Consider the following 14257-nt stretch of genomic DNA (forward strand, 5'->3'; position numbering starts at 1 on the left):
TAATATAAACTCTGTAAGCCACACTCCACTATGCAAGTCTTTTCATATCAGAGAAAACTACATCAGATCCAGGTGGATCTGGGAATTCTGAAAATGAAAAGAAAGTGTGAGACCAGTTATGAGAAATTCTAAAGTCTGCAGGTTTTTTCTTTACAAAACATTGGTAGCAACAAGGTCACAAATCTGGAATGCATACTTATACATGGTAAATAAGCGTTAACTGTTCATGAACTGTATTGGTGATGGCATTTATGCACTCATTTCTTTTTCGCAGAAAAAAAAAAAAGAAAACAAGGAAACATCCCAGGCATAAGGGAAAGACCCCATTTGGAAACTCATTGACAGAATGTTGCAAGTTCTTCCTTCAGAAAACCATTACAGCTGCTTTAGCTCTTCCTACCTGTGTTTATTCTGGAATTCCATGTAGATTTCCAGGTAGCAATAGTATTTCCAATGGTCACATAATACTGAATTTCAAGCAATTACACAAAGAGGCTTTATTCCATAAAAACAGGAAGCTGTTACATGTATGAAATAAATAACTATGCTTACAAATTACTGAATATTTTCAAAGAAATTCTGTTCCTAATACACAGAAATGTGTATTAATACAAATCCCCACATGCATCATCATCATACACAGTGCCAATATTTTCATACAAGGACCTTAGATGTCAAATCAGGGCTTGGAGCAGTTTAAGGCAGGCATTGGTTGCATATAATCTCTTGTATAAACACAGCTTCTTAGATCTCTGTCGTTTCAAAATTCATACTTTTTAATCGTTCTTCAAGCACATCAGAATCTTCATCACTGTCTGCACTACTGAAATTTGTATCAAAATCCAGCTCATCCTTCAATTTACTGGTCTCTTGGCCATTTTTAGAAGTCTCACTCTCAGTTCTGTCTTGTCCTTTATCAATCCTGTAGAAAACAAAAGGGATGTTATCACCACCCACTTCTGGAATTAAAACAGAAATGGCACAGGGGATAGAATATCCTCCTGGCATTCCATCCCAATGTAGAATGGAAGATAGCAGGAGGTGGGAAGAAGGAAGAGAGGGGCAATAAAAGGCCCTAAAGTTACTTCACACTAAATAGGAAGGACACAAAACACAATAAAGTATGCATTAAAAATTACTGAGTACAGAAGAGACTGTAAAGAAAGAAAAATAAAATTTGAACAGCTTGACCAAGTAAGCAATTGCTGAATTGTTGTCACAAACTAGTGAATTAATGTTTTGTGTATCATGCTCAATAAAGAGAGAATGCCAGTAAAAAAGTCAAAAGCCAGCTAAATATATTGTGGTAACTGTGCTCAATATCAGTCCTTGTTTAGTCCTTCTGTCAGTTATCAAGTGGCAGACAAAATGCAAACAGCTAAGTGGCTTGTGTATATTTTACGATGCTCTACACCAAGACCTGTTTTGAAGAGCTTTTTTCTTAAGAAGATACACAATTTACCCGTTGGTGTTAAAATGTCTTATCCAAGTGGGATGTTTTTTGGCTCAGCCCCACTAACATCAATAAACATTTCACCCCTAGTTTCATCTGAACAAAGCAAAGAAAACAACTCCTACTGACTTATGTTGGGATTATTGAGAATATGCATAAAGTACAACAACTTCTTGGCAGTTTCCAAACAAGGCTTATTACAAGGGGAATTATCAGTACAGGACTGAAACGATGCCCCCCCTATGAGCTACTTACGGAATTACTATTTCTTCTTCTTTCCCACACTTAGCACAGATTTCTAGTTTACTAGCACATGGTCGACAAATTATATGATAAGGATCTTTTACAGTCTTCTGGAGGCACTTCACACTGTGAAAAGAAAGAAAACATGAGTAAAAAAATATCGTGAACACTTACTAAACATTCTGTGTTCAAATACAATACACAAATATACAAAAGAGGAACAAATACTCCATGAAAGAGGAACAACACATTTTAGGCTGGTTTCAAATGAAAGGGTATTTTATCAAGTAGCATTATCAAAATCATTGCAGTTCACCCTTCCCCCATACTTTTCTCAGAAAGAATTACTAAAACAAGTACCAAAAAAGAAAAATTAAATTAAGAATTTTATATTTAAGTTGACAAAAGAAACATTTCCATTCATTTCACTAGGTAGTTTTTATTTTAAAAGTTAACGTCTGGTTTAATGATAAAAGTAGCATATGGCATAAAAAAGTCCATGGACTTCACAAATAAAAAGCTTTCAGTTCAAACACTGTAATGACTTCCTCTTGAACTTCTCAGAGTATAAACTAGTCCGTGCTAGACTTTGTTTTCTGTGAACAAAAGTCTCCATAGAACAGGCTTCTCAACAAATAAATTCTCAATCTAATAAGGCAGAGGGCATGGGCTATCCTTTTTCAAAATAAGATAAAATTCTGTAGACTTAGCAATTTCCAAAATTCTGTGGATTAACATTCAGCTGACATTTCTAAAGCCTTGTATCTCTGGAGAACATAACCCAGAACAATATACCCCATGTAATGCTGCTGTCTTGAAAGTAGTTTTCTTGGTTGTCATGCCCTCAAAAGTTCTTCCCAAACTTTTTCATACCAAACAGGGGGACTACCAATGTGAGGCAAATTTATATATTTTTTCAAAAATAGTTTACCTTCTAATAATTAAATGCTCAAAATACAAGTAAGGTAGGAAAAATTGTGGTTGTACTAACACTCAATCTTAAAGATGTTAAAAAACTAAAAGTTGAGGTACAGAGAAGTTCTCCATTCCCATCTTTTGTGAAATAAAGAATTATTTTTCTTTATTTTCTTTTTTTTTTTCTTTTTTTAATTGTCACATTTTTAATGTCTATTAAGCTTTTCCTTTACCCAGAAGCTTCATCTGTTGAAAATTTTCACAATCTTGTCATCTCAGAACAGTGGCTAACCCAGCCATTGTACTGATGGCCTAGAAATCACCACCTGTAAAGCTAGAATACTCTGAAGCACAGCTTCCTCGTTCAAAAATATGAGGGAGAACATCACATATTCTGTTACAAGCTGCTGCTCTACAGTGCCACTTTTTCTACTTCCAGTGCTTCCATGATTTACATGGAAACTTTGCCTGCTTTCTTCCCTCTGGGAAAAAAACCTAGGATGCACATAGTCATTTGAGAAAGAGTTAAAAAACTACAAAATCCAACTTTGTCTGTGGTGCACAGAATGTGTATTTTTTATTCAACAAGCCTTCTACACAATAAGGTACTTTTTACACAAAAGGGCGAAACATATCACTAATACCAAAATGCAAGCTACTGCGACAAACCTGGGTGTATTGTGCACCACAACCCAGTTGTGAGTTTCTCTGAGTTCAATGTTTCATTGCTGGAGCACTGGCTGTGTCTGCTAGCACAGGAGGGTAAGGACTCCTGCAACTGATCTAATAAGAAGGAAGCAGAGAGCATCTCCTTCAGAAAACTAAAATAATTTATATGTTTGTGATAGGTTGAAATATTTATCATCTTTGTTATACAGTTATACAAAACCAGATATACATACATATTCTGCAGATATACATACATATTCTGTATATACAATACAGAACTCTGTGGAAACAATGGCAACATTTACTACTTAGGATCAAAATTTCTTACAGAAAAGGAGCAAACATGCTAAGAGGTAATGAAATGCATGTATTGCAAACATTACCAAAGCACAGAAGTTGAGAGATGTGCAGATCCCTCTAATACAGACATGAAACAAGACCTTAGAAAATTGTGTTACAACAGGGTCAGGTTTGACTTTTTGTTCAGGAGGACACACTGATGGTCTTGGAAACTTACAGGTCCACAGTTCAACCAGTTTTAACAGCAGAGGGAAGCAGTTGCTTTTCCTCTGTGTCTTCATCCCAAAAGCTTAAGATAAAAGACTTATGAATTAGAAAATTAACATTGCCTTTATGTTGTCATTGCAGACTCCACATTTGAAAAATGTTGCATAATAGCAGCTTCTTCTTGTGAGTTTCCAAAGCCAGAATATTTTCCCAAAGCTCACAATCTACACAATCAAAAATAAAGAAAAAGTATCTTCACTCACCATTTTTTAGGTTTTGTCAGTAGTTTGTACTTTCTGAATTTTACTCGCCACTCCAAGATACCTTTGCAATGCTGACACACTCCATCATGAAGCTTAGCATTTATTTTCTGAATAAGTAAAAAAAAAAATAAATTGAAGATTACCTGCAGTCAAGAGTAAAATCTTGCTTAGAAAGATTTATTATATAATTTATACAGTACTACAAATATGTTTGCTTGATATTAACATTAAGCCTTTCATATACATTTGTCTAGAAATTTTATTCAATAAAGAGTATCTTGAGGTTAAAGACTAGATGATGATTGATGATGATTCTAATGTTCTTAATAGTGGTACTTCTTTTTGTTATTATATTGTTGATAATTGATTACTGTAGGTACTTTATTCTTTTCATCTCTAGACATTTTACAAAATGGATTTAAGGAGAGATAAGCCCTGAAACACACAGGTTTTGTCCAAATAACTTACAAGATTTAGCATTTAACTTACTATTGCTCAAGCTATCTCTATACTGCATAGTTTAAATAGTCTCAGGATTTCTCCTCAGATAACAATAAAGTAGAATCCACGATATGCAGTCAAATTATTCAGTCTCTCTTTAATCCTAGCCTTCCTTTATGAGAAACATTTTTCCTCTCTGCACCTAAGATCAAATCTTTAAAATGGTAATTTAAACCATGCTATATTTTTGAGACAATGAAAAATTTACCTTACTATCTCCTACAACATTTTGTGTTTAGCTTTCTCAGAAATATAAAATATCAATTGGCCAGCAGTAGTTGCACAAGAGACATTATTCTGAGATGGGAAACAGTACCAAACCACACTCTTATTTTAAATAACAAGCTATAACCTTGTATGCTCAATCTAATTTTATTTCTTCTCTATTTAAGAATGCCAGCAGTACTGTTGTCTACCACATGGGTGTTCATATTAATTCAGATATTTAAAAGCAGAAATTTAATGGTTTAAAAAGGCATATAATAAAAAATGTATTCTTTCAGATAGTTTAAAAATGGCTACCAAATCAACACTGCATTAATAAAACCACATCTACTTCTTAGCATACCTAGAAGGAGTGATTCTGAATTAATTTGGATTAAAATTTATGTTATTCTTACACAAGTGAACAGGACAAAAAAGTTATTCTATGAATACAGCATCTTCTGAAGTAATTTCCCGCTTTTGTGACCCCCCCAAGAGCTTCTTACTATTCCACAAAGCTCGATTTCAATACACAAGACCGAAAAGCCAAGCTTTAAAAAGACAGCATCTTATTCGATTCCAAAAAATGTGTATGGCAGAGGAGATGCTACCTTCAAGTGAAACTATACTCTGGGACTAGTGTTCCACTGTCTCCTTTTTTATTAAACTTCCACATCCAGTGTGAGTTTTTCTGTGGTGTGGTTAACTGAATGTGTGGTGCTTTCTGGCTGTTTCAGTTAAAAGAAAATTATTTTCTAAATTATCAAATACAGACTTGGCATATTAAGAAGCCAACCAAGCAATGCTTTGCATACTGCTTGAATATTGAATACAGAAAGCTGTGGTTCTGATGCATCATGAATATATTTTCAAAAATATACAAACAATTGCTTAATGTGCAAAACTTCTCAGAGAAGAAAATCACCAGTAAGCTCCCAGCAGACATCTGTTAAAGGTAGTTCAGTACCCCACAATTCAGTATCTTGCAATTCAAATTGCTCTGAGCAGTACCTGTGTTCAGTCTTTCAAAATTCATGCAGTTCAAAGACAAGCCTTGTTTTCATCACTTGACCAGCACAAAGTAAGGCTCTGAGCACTTTAGCCCACATGAGCTTCCAACAACAACCTGCCTGAAGCTCCCAGTGCTCCCCCCTCGCTCCCCTGACTCACACTGATTGGTAATGTGGGAGGGCAGTAAGATACAAACCGTGTAATTTATTTTTCCAGGTAGAGATACATTTATTGTTAACAGCTAGTTCTAGTGTCGCTAAGGCAGAAGCCAGAGAATGTAAAAAAGACTGCAGTAGCTTAAGCTGAAGGCAGATGGTTGTCTTCCCAAAGAAGTAGTTTGCTTCCTGAATGAAAAGGACAGTGTTTCCCTTAACACATCCTGACGTCAGGCTGGAGCTGGGGTCAGGAGCTGTGCCACAGAGTGATGCAGGGGCAGGCTCAGCAAAGCCTAAGGCACCTGGGATGCAAGAGCCTGTGCTCAGGACTGCACACCCTGAAGAATGAAACAGAAACTACTTCAGAAACTTCTCATCTGAAGCAAATCCAATGTTCATCAAACAGGAAGCCTATTACAAATTCTGCTAAATATTTGCTATGGAACAAGGAAATATGCATCGTTATTATTTATGGAGCTTTATAAAGCTCTTCCCCACCCCAATACTCTTATCATCTGGCTCCTAAGTACACCACAATCACATAGTGATGCATTTCATTTTTCTTTTTCTTTTTTGCAATCAAACTGGAACACTGACCACCCCAAAAGCTGAAGATGCCAGAGAGAAAGGGGCAGTACAGCAGGGCACAGTCAATCCAGGAGGTTTCTAGCATGCACTGATGACAGCTGCCTTCTCTGAGTGATAGAAGAGCCAACAAGGAGAGGTGCCGTGCTGGATTTTCTTCTTACCGACAAGGAGGGGCTGGTGAATGTGAAGCTCAAGGGCAGCCTGGGCTGCAGTGATCATGAAGTGGTGGATTTTAAGGTCCTTGGGGCAGTGAGGAGTATGGGAAGAAGGTCACTACCCTGGACTACAAGACAGCAGACTTTGGCATCTTCAAGGAACTCCTTAGAAGAGCGCCATGGGATAGAACTGTGGAGGGAAGAGTGGCCGAAAAGAGCTGGACAATATTGAAGAGTTGTCTCCTTCAGGTTCAAGTGCAATGCATCCCTACAAAGAGAAAATCCAGAAAGAAAATTGAGAGGCCTGCATGGATGGACAAGGAGCTCCTGGAAAAACTTAAACAGGTAGCTTTCAGAGGGTATAAGCAGGGAAAAGCAGTCTGGGAGGAATACAGGGAAATTGCCCAAAAAGTCCAAAGGGAGATGGTTAAGAAAGCCAAAGTACAGGCAGAAATAAATCTGGCAAAAGACATCAAGGATAAGGAAGAAAAGATTCTTTAGGTATGGCAGCAATCAAAGACAGACTCGGGAAAATATGTGTCATTTCAAAGGGGGATACAGGATACAGAAGACCTGTTTACCCAGGACATGGAGAAGGCATTTAGACAGTGGGATTGAGCGTACCCTCAGAAAGGCTGCCAATGACACCAATCTGTATGATGTGATCAACACACTGGAGGGAAGGGATGTTGTACAGAGAGACCTGGACAGGTTTGAGAGGTGAAACTGTATAAATCTCATGAAGTTCAACAAGGCCAAGAGCAAGGTCCTGAACCCGGGTTTTGGCAATCCCAAGCACAAATACAAGGTTGGTGGAGAATGGACAGAGTACTCTTAAGAAAAGGACTTTATGTTTTGATGGATGAGAAGCTCAACCTGAGCTGACAGTGTGCGCTTGCAGCCCATAAATCTGGCCAGCAGGGCAAGGGAGGTGATTCTGCCCCTTCACATTGCTCTGGTGAGACACCACACAAACATTCAGCTCTGGGACCCCCAGCACAAGAAAGACATGGACTTGTTGGGACAAGTCCAAAGAAGGGCCACTAAGTAGATCACAGGACTAGAGCACCTCTCCTATGAAGGCAGGCTGAGAGTTGGAGCTGTTCAGCCTGGAGAAGAGAGGCTCTGGGGAGACCTTAGAACACCTCTCAGTACCAAAGGGGTACAAGAGAGCTGGAGAGGGACTTTTACAACAGGATGAGGCCAAGGGGGAATGGCCTCAAACTGAAATATTGTAGGTTTAAATCAGATCTTCGGAAAAAAATTCTTTACTGTCAGAGTGGTGAGACACTGGAATAGGTTCCCCAGTAAAGCTGTGGATGCCCCACCATTGGCAGTGTTCAAGACCACTTGATGAGACTGTGAGCACCCTGGTCTAGAGGAAGGTGTGTCTGCTCCTGACTGGGGGTTTGGAACTAGATGAACTTTAAGGTCCCTTTCAACCCAAACCTTTACATGATTCTATCATCCCATTTATGTGTGTCAAAAATCACTTTAAGCATCCTGATCCCGGCATAAAGAAGCCTGGACTTTTCAACATGTTAAGACCACAAATCTTAACACAGCTACTCAAAACGAAATCACATTGCATCTGCTCAGAAAGTCACAACGTGGAAGAAAGACAACAGCTTTGAAGTTCTAATTTCCTCCTTCTAAGATGCACACATACAACATCTTCCTCCTCTTCAGCAATTTTCTGTATTTTTTACTCAATTTTGATAACTCAAGTATGGGGCATTGTAATTAATCATTGGCTCAGCACATCTAATCAAAGAGATGCTAAGACTCTACAACCCTATCAGACAGCTGGTTTAGAAAATCAACAGAGAATGATGGATTGATGTAAAGAAAGCAGAGTTTAATTTGTGTTTTAGATTTATTTTGCTCAGAAAAAAAAAAAAAAAAAGTCATGATATTTAAATGCCGCCATTACTAAAACAGGTTACTAATTCACTGTGTTCTTTTACACTTAATTCAGCATCTCCTCTGACCATAAAAACCCACAAAACACCTCTTTCAAAAGCAATGCAGACTTGAAGAAGAAAGCTGTCCCTAATGAAAGATTTGAATAGTCTGTTTTTTCAGATTTTTGAAATTGCTAAAAACACATGTGATAGAAGTTCTAATAATAATAAATCAGAGACAAACTTTTTTTGTTTCTCAGTTCCCAGTCAAAATGGGGAAGTAATTATTAAAATCCAATAAATCCCTCTGGTGCTTACCTTTCCTATTAATATTTACTTTCTAATATATTTTGTATATTAATTAAACTTTCACAAATTGTATTTTCTTTCTTTTGCCCATTTAATAGCTTGCTTTCCCTTAAGGGTATTAAAAAACCCAACAACCCACATGAAACCCTGAAAAAGGCTCGTAAACTTCATTATTCTTTTCCAACTTTTCTACACAGCTTTTATGCAGGTAGTCAGGCCGTCACACACAAATAGGAGGTAGTGCTTGAAATTAATTTCTTGGTGTCAAATCAATTTCTTGGCATGAAAACTACTCCAACGTGTTAGATTTTCTGTTGTGGTGGTTTCTCTGTGGTTTTCTTTATGCTCACTTCCATGTTTCAGCCAATAGCTCTCTCTTCAGCTCTCTCTTTGCTCCAAGGACAAGTGCAACTCATCCAGTGCTTACAGTATGTCTATATATTCTGCAGGGAAATCACAGTTAAGCAATACAAACACACTTAAGCAGTCTTAGGGTATGAGGCCACAAAATATGCCATGTACATGCTATATGCACAGTCAGTGTACGTCAGTACATTAATGAACCAACATCCTCTGCTCATGTAACCTAATATTAGATCACCTAACAACTTGCCCAAAGCAGTTCAGAATGCATTAAACGAACGCACCTACACCTACTAACTTGGCACACAAAATAATCCCTAGCTAAAACTAGCATTAAAGTGTTCACAGGTAAGATGTAATGACAGGGCTTCAAAGAAGCTTCACCATCTGTTTGTAATCTTCTAATTATGAGTGAACTATGGGTATTTTTATTTCCTCTACTAAAAGCAGATGCCTTCGACAGAGCACACATCAGTGATCTATTCTGTTGTAAATGAGTGTAATGCTAATGCCACCCATAAACTTCCTTACCAGAAACACAGGTGATGCTACTTCAATCAGCAAGGACCAATGCAGCACATGGATGAATGCAAGATTTCCTGAACTGAGAAAAACAAAACTCCACAGGACCTCCAGTGCATGACAGTAAAGCAGTTACAGTAGTCAGTGCAGACTGACAAATGTGAAACTGATGCCAGATTTCAGGGTTCCAACATACATTACACAGGGTGAAACTATCCCCCACAGTTATTGCATCAGCATTACTTGAAATTCCTTTCTCTACAGATATTTTCTCATCAAGTGTATTTCAAAATTTAAGCAACCTATGGAGACAGCATTTAAGCGAGCACTGAAGGACTCTCGCCATCTCCCCCAGAAAGAATGGAAAATACACAAAGACACATAAACACACACACACCAGAAACATTTCCTGCACTTACCCACACATTCTTTCTCTCACTCTCTGCTCCACCTCCAGAGATGGGTTAGTCCTGAGCAGATGTTATATTTGCTCCTGTCCTCCCTACATGAAGGGCTACAACCCAAGACTGAATGTACTTCTGAACCCAGAGTGACAGCAGTGGCTAGAGAGTAGACTTCAGCCTACCAAGCTACTCTACATTGCAGCAAGAACATTATCTAAGAAAACTGCAATACGGTTATCTAACATTTCCAGTCAGCCACCAGTTTATCTTTATCTCCCTTCTGCGCTTCAAAATATGATTACTGACTCAGCATTTAAGCTCTATATTCAGTTGTTCCCTTTCTATTGCTCTCTCACAGTCTCAACCAGTGTTTCCACTAAAACAAGTGATTTATCCATGCACCAAGCTGAAAAAGTAACTGACATTAACACTGTGGTAAAGCTGAGGTTCAGAGGTAATAAAGTTTAGGGAAATGTGGATTATCATCTTAGATGTACTTAATGAAAGGAGAGAAATGTAGAAACTAATCAGTCATTTGAGTGTAAATATGAATCACTTTGTGGTTTACCATCTTACTACAATGGGATTCTAAATGTTCTCATTAAATTATATTTGCTTTCATTTCTAGAACTACTGCAGCTTCCATGAAGACTTATGTAATATACTTTACATAAAATGTATATTCATATAACATAATGTATATTCCTCAGCTTGGTGCTGCAAAGAGCTATTCTGGAATATACCATGTAATGCAAACACCCATAAACAATTCCAAGTTTCAATAACTAACAAGACAGCATCTTACCCTGTCCTGGCTACTCCTTCTTCAGGTCATCCTAAGATGCAAACTTTTCCAGCACTGTTGTAGACTGTTCCCCAAATACAGTAGGGAGGCAGTGTATTTTGTTGCAAGGATATTTCACCACAACAAGCCTATCTCAGAACAATGCTCTAGTAATGCTGTAGTAAAGACTGATCATTAGAGAAAAGACAGATGGATCTTCTAGCATGTTCTCACGTAATCAGACCTGTGGCCTTGAAGATTAGAAAATGGATTACATGGTCAGTGTCAGACAAAGAGCGCAAAACATTTCAAAAAAACAACAAACCAACTGGATAATGACTGCCAGCAGAGAAAACTCAAAATACTATTAGATCAATTTCCTCTGCAGATACTGCTTCACTGAGAGAAACAGCAATAACACTATAATTAACTACCTCAACTCCACCCGCTGTACAACCTCAATCTATTATAGTAAATATTCAACGTTGCTAATGCAGTGCACAACCGCAGCAGGATTCAAATTTTCAGCTGATAAACATTTTGCAGCCTTTCAAGATAATATTGCATTGGACAGTGTACAACAGTAGACAGGCCAAATACGAAATGTTTAACAGTGATTTACAGGCGATCCACCCTGTTTGAGAAGCTTTAAGCATTCCTTTGATCTACTGAAGTAATGAGAGGTAGAAAAGAGTAAGCTCCACTCCTGTATCAGTCTCTGTGGTAGAATTTCTGATTTCTTCCTTTTCCTTATCACACATTGAAGATCCGTGACACATCTGATCATCCAGGACTATAAAAGACAGAGATGCAAAACTGACAGTATTCAGCATAGTCCGTATCTAAACTATGACATTATTCGCCACTTAATCTTTGCTAGTCTAACTTCTTTAAAATTTCACAAACAGCAGAAATGGGGCTAGTCATCATTATAATGACCCCTGTGTATCCCCGTTCCACTTCTGGCCAAGCCAGGGTTAATTTTTCCAGGCTAGGACATTAAGGTTATTCTATACCACCTCACATCATTTTCCAAGAATTGGGGGAGGCATCCCTTCCAGGTCAAATAGCATGGTGTGGGTCTGGTACTGCCAGGGGTCCCACAAAGTGAAAGCTTGTGTGTGAATCATCTCTTCTACACTACTGCTGTTACTGTTTGCTTTCTTATTTCATTTGCTGTTTCCAGTAAATTGTCCTTATCTGAACCTGTGATCTTTGCCTTTTGTGCCTCAAATTCTCTTCTCTGAGGCTGTGCAGGGAGAGAGGTAGGGTGAAGGGTGAGCGAGTGAGGAGTGAGTGAGTGAGTGAGTGAGTGAGTGATGCATGGTTTAGAGTGTTTCGTTTGGAACTGGGGAATGTAATTCCTAAAACATGGCAATACCTTAGGACTTGAATTTGTACATGACAGTATGCCCTAAGAAAAAGGAATGAATCCTTTGCACTTACCTAACATTACCTAATTTTATCTAACCCCAGAACAGGAAATGTGTTCTTCAGGATGCTACTGCCACACGCTCAGCCCTCTCCATGAGCCAGCAGGTATAGAGATAAAATAAATAATTTGCTTGAAATAGAAATAAAATAAAACACAAGTTGATGTCCACAGCAAATCTTGGCTATATAAATAAAAATATATATATTGGCTATATATATAAAAATATATATATTTATTTGAGTGCATGATACTGTGTAGCCAGAGCTATAGGACATAAATTATTCTCAAAGGGAACAAAAACAGAAAAACAGCCATGTGGGTATTAAAGCAATTATTTCCGTTACACAACTGATACCAGAATTCAGTTTCTCTTTGAAAACTTTTTTGATAGACCAGCTCTCTACTGGTTATTTTTTTGTGTGTATGTTTCTACCCAGACATAAAATACTCTCCTATCAGAGGTCATTCAGTGACTCACACAACAAATAATACTGCTTAGAATCCCAGGAAAGCAGCCTGTTCAACTTGCAGAACCAGTCCTAAAAAAAAATCTCAAAACCCAACAAAAACAAATTGACAAAAAACCCCAAACTTCCCTCTTTGGCATCAAGGCTTTAACTTACTAGTTTTTCCCTTCCTCCCAGCTCTTTTTGACAACCCAGTCAGGGATACTGATATGACAGCAATAGCACCAGATAAACTCTCCTAGATTATTCATCCTCTGTTTTGGTTTAGTCACCTCTCGGTTTAGCCTGCAAGATGAAACATCCCACTTTGGTGTTGTTACTATTCAGACACACCGGGTGTTCTTCAGCCCCTTCCACATATTATGTTATCAAAGCTACAAGCACAGATCTTATTTCAAGAATATATTGTATACCATTTCCCTTTGCTCGCTTAGAATCAAAAAAAGACAAAACAGTCTTCTGAAACTGAGTGAAGATGATAACTTTTGTAGCAAAAGTGCTGAAAGACTAGCTGAAGACACCTTTCTATTTAACTAACCAGAAGAGCCCCCGGTTTTTTTTTTTAAAGAAATTAAAGTACACACGAAAGTTATCTCAAAAGTACACAGATAAAAGCTGGTTATTTATGCGTGATAGGAGAAAATTGTTCAAACTACGCTCTCAAAACATCAAGATTTCTGAGTTATGACCACATAATCACCAACCTTAAGAAGGCTTTTCAAGAAGTCATATGGGTAACGCGCCATAGAACATTTAATTACTGCACTTACTGCACAAATGCAAGCACTTTATTTCAGTTCTCCTCTTAATAATTCTTTGGCTTAACTAGTTCCTTTTATGTCATAAGTATGATTGAAGTTTCAGACTACGCATTTGCTTACAGTGACAACTGTCTGAAAGGTCGTGCTACGACTCTCTCTCAGCAGCGCTGTGCCTGGTGCGGGTGGACCCGGGCCAGAGCTGTCCCCATCGCTCAAACCGTGCCTCGGCATCCTGACCTCGTTTGCCACCCCGAAGGCTTTCAGGACCTCACAAGGACCAGGGCACGGCTTCAGAGCCAGAGAGGAACCTGCCCCTGCCTTCGGTAAGAAACCTTTCCCGCCGCTCCGGCCTCAGGCGCTGCGTGGCCCGCAGAGGGGCGGCCTCTGGCGCTGGGAGAGCCGCGCGCCCCCCGGGCCGGCCCGGGCCGGTCCCGCCTACCTTTCGCCGGGCGCTGGTGTCGTACTTGTCGTTCTTGAAGGCGCGCGCGTTCTGGTGGCGCTGGGGCCGCGTGCGCGACACGTTCCCCCGCTCCGAGCTCATCGCCGGCCGGCGCCGCCTGCCCCGGAACCGCTTCCCGGGCCCGCCCGCGCTGGGCGGCGCCGCCGCGGCTGCGCCCCCATTGGCGCTGAGGCCCGCGGGGCCC

The 14257-nt window shown here is 39.0% G+C and overlaps 1 protein-coding gene and 2 long non-coding RNA genes across 5 annotated transcripts; all 3 read right to left on the bottom strand.

Annotated features, from left to right (window-relative positions):
* Nucleotides 1–472: 472 nt before the first annotated feature.
* Nucleotides 473–14236, bottom strand: CZH9orf85 (chromosome Z C9orf85 homolog). Of its 3 annotated transcripts, XM_023944787.2 has the most exons (5): nt 10182–10265; nt 9772–9844; nt 4051–4157; nt 1709–1822; nt 473–922 (listed from the first exon to the last, which is right to left on the bottom strand). In XM_023944787.2, exons 1-5 carry the CDS (start codon nt 10187–10189, stop codon nt 745–747), a joined length of 480 nt encoding a protein of 159 aa, XP_023800555.2. In that variant the 5' UTR covers nt 10190–10265; the 3' UTR covers nt 473–744. The 3 variants fall into 3 exon arrangements, with proteins under 3 accessions (XP_023800555.2, XP_086725475.1, XP_023800554.2); XM_086869349.1 differs by lacking the exons at nt 9772–9844; nt 10182–10265 and adding an exon at nt 14053–14236; XM_023944786.2 differs by lacking the exons at nt 9772–9844; nt 10182–10265 and adding an exon at nt 13734–14057.
* Nucleotides 5963–7367, bottom strand: LOC147648197 (uncharacterized). The gene is made up of 3 exons (XR_015281066.1): nt 7246–7367; nt 6671–6932; nt 5963–6259 (listed from the first exon to the last, which is right to left on the bottom strand). It is a non-coding gene; the product is annotated as an uncharacterized LOC147648197 (long non-coding RNA).
* Nucleotides 11701–12484, bottom strand: LOC147648198 (uncharacterized). The gene is made up of 2 exons (XR_015281067.1): nt 12397–12484; nt 11701–11743 (listed from the first exon to the last, which is right to left on the bottom strand). It is a non-coding gene; the product is annotated as an uncharacterized LOC147648198 (long non-coding RNA).
* Nucleotides 14237–14257: the final 21 nt, after the last annotated feature.

Source organism: Cyanistes caeruleus, chromosome Z, assembly GCF_971803275.1.
Source record: "Cyanistes caeruleus chromosome Z, bCyaCae1.hap1.1, whole genome shotgun sequence".
NCBI lineage: Eukaryota > Metazoa > Chordata > Aves > Passeriformes > Paridae > Cyanistes > Cyanistes caeruleus.